Source organism: Hydra vulgaris, chromosome 14 (genome assembly GCF_038396675.1).
Source record: "Hydra vulgaris chromosome 14, alternate assembly HydraT2T_AEP".
NCBI lineage: Eukaryota > Metazoa > Cnidaria > Hydrozoa > Anthoathecata > Hydridae > Hydra > Hydra vulgaris.
Window position 1 is genome coordinate 40,167,501 of NC_088933.1, and position 15,000 is coordinate 40,182,500.

A 15,000-nucleotide genomic window follows, 5' to 3' on the forward strand; every position below is an offset into this window, starting at 1 on the left:
AGGTCATGAAATCTCGTATCTCATCTCAAAAATTAGGCTCTCGTGACTTCTGGAGAATCTTTAATAATATCAATAATAAGGGCAAATCTATAATTCCACCTCTCTTGTATGGTTCAGACTTTGTCACCTCACCTAAAGACAAAGCCGAACTGTTTGCTAAAAACTTTTCATCAATATCATCTCTTGATTCCACTAATTGCGTTCTACCTGATATTGCCAACAAACAGGTTGATCCATTGCTTGACATTCATATCACTCCAGCATCTGTATCTAAAGTGATCTCCTGCCTAGACTCTTCTACAGCTTGCAGCCCAGACAACATACCTGTTATTGTCTTGCAGAAGTGTTCTCCGGAGCTGTCGTCTATACTCTCAAAACTATTCAACAAGTGCTTATCAGAGTCTTGTTTTCCAGCCTGCTGGAAAGCCGCATCTATTATCCCTATCTTCAAAAATTCTGGGATGCGATCTGATTCGTCTAACTACCGTCCCTTAAGTCTTCTTCCTATCATAAGGAAGGTTTTTGAATCTTTAATTAACAAACACTTAATTTCTCATCTTGAATCTAATAACTTACTTTCTGACCATCAATATGGATTTCGATCTTCTCGTTCTACCGCTGATTTGCTAACAGTAATAACTGACAGGTTTTATCGTGCATTAGATGAAGGTGGAGAGGTTAAGGCCATCGCTCTTGACATTTCAAAAGCGTTTGATAAAGTTTGGCATGCTGGTCTTCTCCATAAGCTTTCTTCTTATGGTGTATCCGGCAACATCTTTAAGATCATTGAATCCTTCCTTTCCAATCGTAGCATAAAAGTTGTCCTCGATGGACAACACTCTTCTTCTTATTCTGTAACTTCAGGGGTTCCTCAAGGTTCTATCCTTGGCCCTATACTTTTTAATTTACATTAACGATCTTCCAGATATTCTCACATCTAAGGTGGCATTGTTTGCTGATGATACTACCATTTATTTTTGTCGTTATAAGAAACCAACACCCTCTGATTGCCTGGAGGGGGCATTTGAGCTTGAAAAGGATCTCACTTCTGCTACAGCATGGGGCTCACAGTGGCTGGTGAACTTTAATTCAGATAAAACTCAATTTTTTTCAGCCAATCGTTATCGCAATAATTTAGATCTTCCTATATTTATGAACGGTGATGTACTTGATGAGTCACCTACTCTTCATCTTCTAGGATTAACTCTTACTTCCAATCTTTCTTGGAAACCATATATCAAATCGGTTGCAAAATTAGCATCTGCTAAGGTTGCATCTCTTTATCGAGCTCGCCACTTTCTTACTCTGGATTCTATTCTCTATCTTTATAAATCTCAAATCCGGCCTTGTATGGAATACTGTTGCCATATCTGGGGCGGATCTTCTAATGATGTCCTTTCTCTTTTAGACAAGGTGCAAAAACGCATTGTAAACATAGTTGGACCTGCTCTTGCAGCCAACCTCCAACCATTATCACATAGTCGTAATGTTGCTTCTCTTTCTCTTTTCTACAAATACTATAATGGGCACTGCTCTAAAGAGCTAGCGTCTCTTGTGCCATCTACTAAAATTCATTCTCGTGTTACTCGTCATTCAATTAAGTGTCATTCTATTTCTGTGACTGTTCCTAAGTGCTCCAAAAACGCTTATTCGTCTAGTTTTTTTCCTCGAACATCAGTTCTTTGGAATTCGCTTCCTTCATCTTGCTTTCCTGATTCATATAATTTGCAATCTTTTAAATCGTCTGTCAATCGTTATCTTGCTCTACAATCTTCATCTTTTCTCTTACAGTAACTTCCAACTTCAATTAGTGGCTGCTTGCAGCCTTGTTGGAAGCGAAGATGTTTAAAAAAAAAAAAATATATATATATATATATATATATATATATATATATATATATATATATATACACACATATATATATATATATATATATATATATATATATATATATATATATATATATACATACATAAGTATATATATATATATACATACATAAGTATAAATATATATATACATATATATATATATATATATATATATATATATATATATATATACTTATATATATATATATATACTTATGTATGTATATATATGTATATATATATATGTGTGTATATATATATATATATATATATATATATATATATATATATATATATATATATATATATATATATATATATATATATATATATATATAAGTATAAATGCGTGTTTTTGAGATAAGCACTGTGACGTCACACTGAAATAGCCTTTTGTTGAATATACATCCATGGGCTTTTTTTGACCGTTTTCGACAGCTTCAATCACAAATATTGATTTTTTTGCGAAAAAAACACTGATTTTTTGCAATATTAGTGCTTAATTTCACTGGGATAGGGTTACCGCTCCCCAAGTTTTTAAAATGAGCCCCTGACATCATATGTATTTCTTATAGCCTGCTGTGGCAAAGGAGTGTCGCTACATCAACTGAGGGCTTGGAATAAAACAGCAATCTTTTCTTTCATTCTTTGTTTTTTTCTTTTTTATGAAAAACCCATATACTATAAAGATAAGAAAATATAGTGCATTGATCTGTGTATGCTATTGTATATTTACACATGAGAATAGAATCATATCGATTCTATATATGGTTTCCATAAGAAATCAGTACTAAATGATAATCCAAGAGGAAAGTAAAGAAGAGGACTAAGTAAAGAAGAGGACTAAGTAATGGTTGCCATTTATTTATATAGGAATGTCAATAGTATTGAAATAGTTGTTTGCAGTAAATAGCTGAGTTTAGATGGAGTTAAAAATCACCAGCCTCAAGATCAGACTCAAGATTGGCTGCTTATTCTAAGACTGTCAAAGCAGGATTACAAAGTTAAGTCATCACCAAACAGAACCACTTTAGATGTAGGTTGTCAGGAAGATCGTTAATGTAGATAAGAAACATAATAGGACTATAGATAGAAACTTGAGGTACATTGATACGAAGATACATTGAGGTACTCCTGAAGTTACTGAAAAAGAAGAAGAATGTCGGCTTTCAAGGATAACTTTTAAGAAAGCAGTTATATAGAAGCAATTTGATAATCTTCAAAACTTTTGTAGATAATGCCATAAGATGCTAGCTTGTGGAGAAGATCAGCAGGCCAAACATTGTCGAAAGCTTTAAATATGTCAAGAGCAATAGCCCTAGCCTTGATGCCTCCATCTCATGCACAATAATGGGATGTGAGAAATATTACCTCCAGTTATCAGGCGATAATTGGAGGGGTCAGAATGTTCTCCAGAGGTTTTTAAAATTCAAACCATATATATATTATTTTCCAGACGTAGGTAAACAAGGCTCAGCCAAGCACTTATTATATAATTTTGAAAGAATTGAAGAAAGCTCTGGAGAACAATTTTGTAAGACTATGACAGGAATGTTGTATGGAACACAAGCCATAGAAGAGTTTGATTGAGATACGAATTTAGCAACAGAAGCTGGAACGATTTAAATGTCTAACAATGGGTTAACCTGTTTAATTGGAATGGAAGGAAGAGTATGGCTATAAGATTCAAGTGTTGAATTAGAAGAAAATTTCTTTGCAAATAGGGAGAAGTAATAAGATCAGTTCCATGAATGAGAGGTATGTTAAACTTATCTTTGTTAATAGTGCTATTAAAGATTTTCCATAAGTCTTTAGTTTGAGATAAGAAAGTTGATTTAGTGAAACAAGAATAATGGAGCTTAGCATCAGACAGCAATTTTTTACATCGATTTCTTGCAATAATAAATAGTGGTTTGTTCTTAAAAGAGAGATATTTTTTGAAAAAGATGAAAAAATAATTACGATTAGATTTAGCAGCTGCACATGCAGGTAAAAACCATGGAGTAGAATGAGGCTTAACTTGGAATCAGCGAGGAGTAAATGTTTCCATTCCTTTCTGAATCCTGGAGGTTACGTAAGAGGCACATTTATCAGCGGAGAAAGAGAAGAAACTGAGCGCAAGCTAGGAGCAGAGAAAAGACACAAGTCAATGAGTGAAGGTAAATGATTAGGGTTATCTGGAAAACAAGTTGCAAAGTTAACTTTCTGAGTAAGCGATTGAGAAATACAGTAGTTATAGGCTATAGTGCCAATAGGGTCAGTGGTGTTTGAGCCAAGCCATTCAGTGTGATGACCATTAAAGTCACCAATAACAAGATTATTGGCAGCGGGTAAAGAGAAAGGGCATGGTCAAATCAGAAATTACAACTAAAAGAGTGCAGTCTTAAGAAGAAGCAGAACAGTAAAGAACAAAGAGAAAGGTGAAAGAACAAGCAAGTCTGGTGAATTTTGCAATAAGTAAGATTCAACTGATGAAATTGTATTATGCAGACCGCAAATTTTTGTGAAAGATATGTTGAAACATTTAGTTGGTAGGGATAGTTTTTATGTTTAATTTTTTTGTTTACTTTGGGCATGATTTAAGTTTAAAGAAAACTTGACTCATTCGTAGATAGAGAACAACATCCAAGCAATAAGCTATGCAGTTATCTCAGTCTTATTAATTAATCCAAAGTTGTAACAGTCCTTATGTGGTCTTGACAATGCACACCAAAAGCATTAACAGGGACATCATCCATGTGCATCATACACTGGTATTTTTTAGTTGTTGATGAAATCAGCCTCTCTGAGAGCTATCACAGAGTTCAGGAAACCTTACTTCCACCTGGCCTCAGAACCATTAATCTGATTTATAGAGCTGTACCCTTATTAAGATATAACTGGAAGAGTTGCGTAGCCACTATCAAGGAGGCACAGCCAATAATCTGAGTATAGTAAAGATCCAGCATTTATCATCCTGGACAGGAAAAAATGTAATACAGGTTTACCAGCCTGAAAGATGAAAAAGGGGTTCAAGAATGGTCAACAGAATTATTCTGCTTACTCTTTCAAGTCTTTTCTAGGAGGTCTTCAAGACATTAACTGGATGGAGTTAACTTCTGCCCAACATAAGTATTTTTAATGAGGCACCATCTCTAGCCTTTACTCAACCAAAGCAGAAGATTTTAGTTCGGAGTTTGTTTCTCCTAACTTTTGCCTAAAAAAGCAAACCCGACAAGACATCAGGGCATGGGGCGGGTAGTATTGGATTACATGATACCAGTAGCAGGGTGATCATGATGACCTTGAACCAGACCTGACCTGAGTAGATAATATAAACTGCTACAAAGATTGATTTGTTTTACAACATTTAATAACATTTTTTATATCTGTAATAATATTTGTACTAATAGCATTTGAATTATTGATGTTTCTTGATGACAACAGTATGGATAATTTTATGTTTTTAATAATTTGAATTCTTTGTCACATATGACTGATGTAAAAGATAAAAAGGATGAAAGTATTTTTCATTTTTTAAGTACTTGATTCTTTCAATAGTTAAGGGCAATAACTATTTTCAATAAGGGTATAAAATTATTTTGTTTTTAATTTAACTTGCCTTTTCCAATTTTTTTGTGCATTTTTTGATTATTAATAACTGTTTTTAATTAAATTTAAATTAATTTTTGTTTCAAGTATTTTTAATATTTTTTATTTAAAAAATATTAAAAATATTTAATAAAAAAAGTTTTAAACATGTATTCTAATCTGAAGGCGTCTTCTAGAACAACTAAAAATCTATTAAAACGTGTTTAAATGTTTTTAAACATTATAAACATGTCTTGTGTTAACTGATATCATTTATTAAAAAATGATTTTTATTTAAAGTTATTTAATATTATAATTTTCAATATATTATATTTTGCAAAAAATTGTTATTTAGAACTTTTAGACAAATTTCTGGAATTAAGAATTCGATTGCAGAAATCTTTACATATTGTTAATCGACTTCCACAAAGTCAAAACATGAAGATGTTTGCATCACAAAATAATCTTCATGCAAAAGATCATTATCATACAGGTATATTCTCATTCTTACTTATTGTGTATTAATCTGCATCATATATTATTTTTATATATTATTCTATTCTTTGTTGATCATATAAAGAAATAGAAGTTTATATGGTACTTGTTTTTTTGTTTTTTTATTTTTTTTTATTTTTTTTTATAAACCCAGTTAATACTATAATTGAATTACCCAATTAAAACCACTAATAATTGAATTGAAAAAAAGAACAATAAATATGAGGTAATCTTTGTTAAGAAAAAATTTATTATTATTTATTGAACAAATTTTCTTTTTATATACCAACTTAAATAAAATATACTAACATGTTAAAGTATTTTAACATGACTTGTGCCATTTATAAACTGTAGGGCAGCAAAACCGATGGTGCCATAAGGGCACCATCGTTTTTAGATAAAATTTTATTTTGATGAAGATCACACACATTGCATATGATTTTATTAAAGTGATAGTTTCAATTCGAAAAGTGTTGGCAAAATCCCAGGATTTAAAAGTTTTTGAAGTAATTCTTTTGTCCTTCAAAATACAATTCATATTCGAACTTTAAACAATTTGGAGCGAATAGAAATATACTAGGTTTTTATATACTAGTTTGTCTCATTTTATATAGAAAAATACATAGTCATTAGTAAAGAATAAAGACTGTCATTAATCTAAAACGTGTCTTAGTATTAATTTAATAGAGTCTGTAACGTGCCCATGCATAATGAAACCTCCATTATATAAATATATTTAATATAATATTAGTGTCATTAGCGGATGTTTTTTTTTTTTTTTTTGACGAACAAGGCCGCCGCGCGGAGAAACAAGTTGAGCGTGGTACTACCAAGGACGTGGTGGGGATCAAACTCAGAACCTCTCGCTTATGAAGCGAGCGCTTTACCACTACCGCATATAGTTGTTATAGTCTACTTGTGATTTCTTTAACTTTATAAAAGAACTTGATTTATGGAAAAAAAGTTTATCGAGTTGCATTAAGAAGAAATTTAACAAATTGTCTTCATTCAAAAATTGGGAGTAACAGGTAATATTTTTTTTCTTCTGTGCCGCCCCCTCCCCCGTATATCTTAAAGTTAAAGGTATCCCTATACCTTTAACTAATAAGAAAAGCTAAGAGTAATAATTAATGAAGAAGTAATTTTTAGTAAAATAAAAATAAATTTTTCATATATTGGCACTTTTTTTTATATTCTCGAAAAAGTGTCTTAATATTTTTATTATTAGAGATTACAGAATATAAATGTTTTTTGTAATAAAGACTTTTATAGAGTTTTTTACTGAATTTTTATTAAAAACATCTGCAATTTTGTAGTTAAGGATTGACGAACTTTTTTCATATTGCTAAATATTTAGATAAAAAGTTTAGCGTAAAACTACGTTGAATATAATCGTTATAAAATAATAAGAAATATCATCGCGATAAAAAGTTACAACAATTATTTTTAATGTAACTTCTTTCAAACTTTTGTAAGAAATATTTTTACATATCGTTATTGAAAAGTTAATGGTTTTTTTTTAATTAATTACTTTTTTTATCTTACCATTAATTTAAAAGTTAAAAAATAATAAAAAGTAGCTTAACAGCGATTTACATATGCCTTAAGCGATTTTTACAGCGTACGTAAAAATCGCTTAAGGCATATGTAAATTGCTCTATGCATAACGCTTTAAAACAAGGACTGGTGTTTACTGAAGGCGGAAATCCGGAAATTTCTATTCAAACTTAAGCAAATAAATTTAAGACAAGTGCTTCCACTATACAAAGAGTGAAGAGAAATTGTGGCTATAAATCTTATAAAAAGAATAAAGTTTCCTTGTAGTGGAGAAAAGCAAGAAAATGTTCCATTTTGCGTTTTAAAACTGCTCTATAAACAATTATGTGCTAAAAAAGCTTGGTTGACTATTGATGATGAAACTTATTGTGCTGCATATTTTTAAATCTTCCAGGAAACCAATAATTAATCAGCAATTAATCGTAAGAAACTGAATTCCAAGTATAATTGCATCAGAATGGAAATATTTGCTAAAAAGTTCTTTGTTTGGTAAGTAATTTGTGAATGTGGTGAAAAAACCTTTTTTTTTGTGAATGTAAGAACAATTAACACTATAATATACATCAAAGAATGCCTCAAGAAATGTCTTTTGCTGCTTTGAAGATCTCATACAAGTAATTTGTTATTTTGGCCTAATTTAAAATAGTGTCACTACTCTAGTACAACTTTGGTTTAGAAAACATAAAGTAGACTTGTTGAAAAACACTGCAATCCACCAAATCGTCTCGAATTATATCCTATCGAAAGACATTGGGCTTTTGTCAAAGGAAAACTAAGGTTCAATATGAAAAAAATGCTAAAAACATACTAGATTTCAAAAATAGATGGATTAGAGCTTCCAATAAAGTCCAGTGGAAAAATGTGCAAAAGCTGGTGTCGAGTGCAAAATGCAAAAAAAAAAAAATAACTTAATAGGTAACAATAATAAAAAAGCTAATACATTGTAATTTTAATGTATTAGCTTTTTGTTTATAAATTTAACTAATTAGTTTTCAATTTAAATTGGCGAAATTGAAATTCATAAATTTCTGAACTTTTATCTTAGAAAATTATAAATAAAAATCTATTTTATTTTTTTAGTTTGTGTCTAACTGCCACTACCTATTTCTTTAACAAATTTATCTCTATGTTTTTAGCACCTTTTTTAGCACCAAATGCTTGGAGTTTTCTTTTTGAGTTATTGAGTTAAAAGTTATTAAAAAAATTTAAAAAAAAAAAAAAAGCTACTCAACCATTCTGATCCCTGCACTTTAATAATAATTTTATACCTATTTTTACAGTTTATGAATTTAATAGTGAAATTTTAAAATTTATGGCACTACAATTACAATTTAAAGAATGAAAGTTACAATGTATTAGCTTCTTGTTTATAAATTTAACTAATTAGTTTTTAATTTAAATTGATGAAATTTACATTTATAAATTTCTGAACTTTCATTTCTTGAAATTTATAAATAAAAATCAATTTTATTTTTTTTAGTTTGTTTTTATCTGCCACTACCTATTTCTTTAAAAAATTTGTCTCAATATTTTTAGCACCTTTTTTAGCACCAAATTTAGTGATTGCAAAAAAAGTTAAGTTGCCACTTGTTGGTATTGTTGTTATTGTTACCGATTTAGTTATTTTTAAAACTGATCCTTATTAAAGCACATTTTTATGCCACGTTGACATTTGCTAAAAAAAATTACTAAAAGTACACTTATAATCTTCCACAAATGTCCAAATTTGACTTGGCATTTGGTTAGTGATAAAGCAATTTTTATCATAACAATTTTTCAATAGCTTTTAGTAAATAGTACAAATGATAACAATAATTTGTTATGGCTTTTAGTTAATGTTTGTATTATATACTTCATAACTTCTGTTAGGTACTTTTTTAAATTAATTAGAACTTTTCTAAAAACCAAACACAGCTTATCATACCTTAATAATTAGAGATCATTAATGAAACTTTACCAATTACTAATTAATGAAACTTTACCAATTACTAATTATTATTAAGTAAATTAATCATTATTTTTAATGATAGACACTAACAAGTAGGTAAATCTATCAAAAAGTGATTTTTTTCTTTCTTTTAATTACTACCGTATAAAATACATTTTAACATTTTAATTTTATAACATAATTTAATTGCTTAATAACAGTTATGTTATGTAAAAATTGATGGTTTATAATCTTTCTCAATAACAGTTATGTACAAATTGATGGTTTATAATCTTTCTCAATAACTAATAAATTAACTCAGTAAGTTTAAAATAAAGTCCTATTTTTTATATTACTTTTGTTGTAGTAGAATTTATATATAACTGCTACTACGACAACAGTTTGTAATCAGAGAACATATGACTCTAGCTATTAAAGTATTTTTGTAAATAACTAATAATCCTATTTAATATGTTAAATAAATAAATAAATGAATAATTGTTTAACAATTAAAATATATGTTTTTTTTCAAAAAGTATCTGTCATTAATAAAATAATGAAGAAGCAGTCATTATTCAAAATTTAATGTTATTATATTTGTAGATAAATAAAAAAACCATATTATAAAAATGCTTTAGTAGCTAGTGATGAATAGATGGATATGATGAATAGATTACTGTCAAATAAAATCTTAAATTAAAGCAAAAACTTAAATCAAGAGCATCACCAATATTTATACAATCAAAAGCCATTTCTAATCCTTGCCAATCTTACTATATCTTCTGCAAGAAATGTTTCTTAAAAAAAATATAATTTACGTTTAATACAATGTTATATCGTCTCCATAAAAAAATTATTTTGGTTATATTGTTTTAAACTTTTTAAAGATCGTTGGTTTTTAAAGATTGTTAGTATAAGTAAAGTGAGTTCCATAAAAAAATTTGATTCTTCCATAGAAAATTATTGATAACAGACAGTTATTTAAACCTGAATAACAGCTGTATTTAACTAAAAAATACCATATCAAAACATAATATTCAAAACTAATATCAAAGTGTCACCAAAATTCAATGGTCAAATCAGACATTGTCCATGTAAAATCTCTTTTTGTCTTATCAAGTCAAAAAGTGATATTTTGATTAACAAGAGAATTCTTTAAAAACTTTAATATTCATTCATATAACTCAAACCTAATGTCAGACAAACTTGTTATGATTGTTGACAACAGAACTGTTTTTTAAATATATTGTTTTACGATGGTAATTTTTTTAACAGCTTATTTTAAAAAACCTAAAAATTGGATGGGGTGGGGAATGACAGGGGATAGGGGAGACAGAATTACTCATTCAAATGAGGGATAAATTGAAATGCCTTAACAAAAATTAGCATATTAGTTTTGAAAATTCAAAAGTCTATTGTTTTTAAATATCTGTTTTCAAAAAGTTTACTGTTAATTTAGTTCTGTATTGTTATTAAAAAAATAATAAAAACCCTAATGGAAATATTGCATGCAAAAAAAAAAGTACACCAAAAACTGATTGCAATTTTGAAAAATAATTGGTTAAACTTGATTGGTAACTTCAATCACTATTTTACCCTTATTGTACTGATATTTTACCTTTACTAACTTTTCACAATAAGTTCAATATATACAATGAATAAATGAATATATACAATGAATAAATGAATATATACAATAAATAAATGAATATATACAATAAATAAATGAATATATACAATAAATAAATGAATATATACAATAAATAAATGAATATATACAATAAATAAATGAATATATACAATGAATAAATGAATATATACAATAAATAAATGAATATATACAATAAATAAATGAATATATACAATAAATAAATGAATATATACAATAAATAAATGAATATATACAATAAATAAATGAATATATACAATGAATAAATGAATATATACAATAAATAAATGAATATATACAATAAATAAATGAATATATACAATAAATAAATGAATATATACAATAAATGAATGAATATATACAATAAATAAATGAATATATACAATAAATGAAATGAATATATACAATAAATAAATGAATATATACAATAAATAAATGAATATATACAATAAATGAATGAATATATACAATAAATGAAATGAATATATACAATAAATAAATGAATATATACAATAAATAAATGAATATATACAATAAATAAATGAATATATACAATAAATAAATGAATATATACAATAAATGAATGAATATATACAATAAATAAATGAATATATACAATAAATAAATGAATATATACAATAAATAAATGAATATATACAATAAATGAATGAATATATACAATAAATAAATGAATATATACAATAAATAACTGAATATATACAATAAATAAATGAATATATACAATAAATAAATGAATATATACAATAAATAAATGAATATATCCAATAAATGAATGAATATATACAATAAATAAATGAATATATACAATAAATAAATGAATATATACAATAAATAAATGAATATATACAATAAATAAATGAATATATACAATAAATAAATGAATATATACAATAAATAAATGAATATATACAATAAATGAATGAATATATACAATAAATAAATGAATATATACAATAAATAAATGAGTATATACAATAAATAAATGAATATATACAATAAATGAATATAAATATATTCATTAAGATTTTTTTAAAAGAAAGTATAACAAGAACAGCTGGATAGCTTGTAACCATTTTCCCAGAACTGACTAAAATTATGATGAACAGATAAAACATGCTTTTTCACTCCAATATCCTAGCCATTTGTTTGCATAATCAATTGATGTCATTTTTAAAAGTGTTTTATTGAAGCATGTTCATAAAACTTTTTCTATTTTACTTTTACAAAAAACCATTTTAAGTTTGTGTCATGCCAATTTATATAACCTTTAAATTCATACTTCATTGCTAAAATTGTTGAAATTATTTAATTCAAAACCACATTTACTTTCAAATTTATTTTTTGTTTGTTTGCAGTATTGTTCAAAGCTAAGTCACAGTCAAAGTAGAAGTAAAGTTTGTTTAATTTGTTTAAAATAAGAAATTTTTTTTAGTAAAATTCAAGATATAAGAGTAATTTTAATGAGAATCAATAAATATTTTATTGGTAATATAAACTTTAATGATAGCTGTTTTCCAAATGGATTTTGAGGAAGATGTTGAAATAATTTAATAAAAATAGAATAAAGGTAATACCAGCTTGATTTTGTGCCAACTATTTGATTTTTCTAAAATCAGAAAAACTGTTTTTATGAGAAACTCAAATCAAATCAAAAGTTGAATCAAAAGCAATATGATAACATTAGATAAACGTTAAATTAAAATATCATATTTATGGACTGTTATACAATTTTGAAATTCCACAAGTGGCATATTAGAAGTCCAAAAAATCTATGGAGGATGTAATATGAATTTTATGGGTTATTATTTATCTACTTATGCAGCAGTGGTTAAGTGGTAGAGCGCTTGCCTCATAAGCAAGAATTTGCTAGTTTGATCTCCACTGCGTCCCTGGTAGTACTGCTTAACTTTTTTCTTTGCGTAGCAGTCTACTATGTGTTTGGGAGTTAAAAAGTTGAAAGAGGGTTGTAACTACAATAAAGTAGCCTCCTCGATTCTAGTAGCCTTGTCAACCTTGGGAAGATTAACAACATTAAATTTTTTAAAAATTGTATAAATTGAAGTAGATTAAAGCAGTACGTTACAGTTTTTGCGATACAATTTTATGGACAGTATTTTATATTTCTACATTACTTACTAAAAGTCAATTAAATCAGGAGAAAATGCAAAATTATTTTTATGGGCTGTTATAAAATTTTAAAAAATACACAAGCTCAGATAATGGTTTAATTTTGGTGTGAAAACAGTCAAGGCTGTGACATTTCTCACAGCACTTCAAAAGCAAATTTTTCTGCTACCCCATACTTTATACCATACTTTAAAGCATTTTTATATATAGCTTTAAGAAGGTTAATTAAAATAAATAATAAATTCAATTAAAAATCCTGATAGTGTTTACACTGAGAAGATGTAGTTCCATGGGAGCCAGATTTTTTATAATCTTTGTTTCATCAGGTAGATAAAGTGGTTGGTTCATACAGTTATTTTTAGATGCAGCATACAATTTTTTATTTTTTTTGAATTTATTTTTCTGCAAACATTTATGAAACTATTAGCTGATAATCTAATTATTCCATTTTATGTTCAAATTGAAATCAAAATTTTAAAATTCATCTTTGATATCTATATATTTCCTCATATAAACAATGACCAGCAGCATTTTAAACTGAATATAGTATCAGCATATCTAAATCATTGCTTATAACTTCATTTTGTTACAGTTATTTTTGTTTCATAATACACCTTTATCACCTTGAAATAAATGCTGTCAGTTAACCTATATTTTTAAAACATTATTTTAGATTCATCATAATATCAGACTTGTTATGTTTATCCTGCTAAGATTGCAAGACTAAGTATTTGTATGTAGAATGTGTCACAAGAAAGGTGTTGTTGAGAATGTAGTGCTCAATTAACTACTGTGGCAGCATAACAAGTTCTGAGCCATCAAAAAAAAGTACAGAAGAAAGAAGTTTTTGCATCATACAAAGGAGCACTGACAATCCAGAGAGTTAATCCAAAACAAACTAAATTAATCTTCACAACCTATGAAACTCATTATACCAGCTACCTTGAAGAGAACATAACTGTATAACTATATATATATGAATAATAACTATGTATATAGAAGAAACTGTATATAAGTAACTTTTAAAACCAGAATTGATTGATGTTTTTGCAACTGAATGACATAATTGTTCTGTAGATTTAACAGCTCCTTTGAACAGCAACCCTAATGGTATTTTTAGAAAAGAGAAAGAGGTGCAACTTTACGACAATGGAAAAAAAGCTCAAGCTTAGCAGATAGAGTGAGTCCAACTACATTTACAATGCGTTTTTGGACCTTGTCTAGAAGAGAAAGAGTATCATTAGAAGAACCAGCCCATATATTAGCCCAAAGATTAAGGCTTAATTAACTTATCAAATAAATTATATATCAAATTTATTCTGGGTTTAGCTAATTTTATAAACTCTGCTGTTAGTGATTAGGCAAAGTTTTGTTCGTCCTGTGCAGATGTTTGTAAACTATATTATGAGGAAAAAGAAGAAAAAAAGGTTAATTAAAGGTTAAATATATTGTGAAATAATAAAAAGTTAAAAGTTGAATTAAAGACAAATAGCTAAAACAGGAGATAATCAAGATGTAGTTTTTGGTATTTAATTTTCTGGTATTTAGAAAGGAAATTTAAAAAATGCAACAAAAAAGAAGAGAAAAATTTAAAAAATCCTGTTGCTTGCTTTTTTATATAGAATGAACTATCAGTTACTATGTACCCAAAAATATTAAAACTTGAGAAAATTCAGCGTGTTGTTGTGCTAGATGAAAACTGTACCAAAGTTGCCTGACTTATTTTGACCTTGAACCCGTAAGAAGTGATGAAGCTCTAGTG

General features: G+C 27.5%; 1 protein-coding gene across 1 annotated transcript in view; it reads left to right on the plus strand.

The window, feature by feature from the left end:
• The window catches only part of LOC100203299 (protein AATF), a 42,976-nt gene that overhangs the window by 4,843 nt on the left and 23,133 nt on the right, over positions 1 to 15,000 (plus strand). The window contains exon 3 of the mRNA XM_065818362.1: positions 5,798 to 5,935. Coding sequence (XP_065674434.1) covers positions 5,798 to 5,935 — 138 coding nt within the window. The remainder of the gene's footprint in view (positions 1 to 5,797; positions 5,936 to 15,000) is intronic.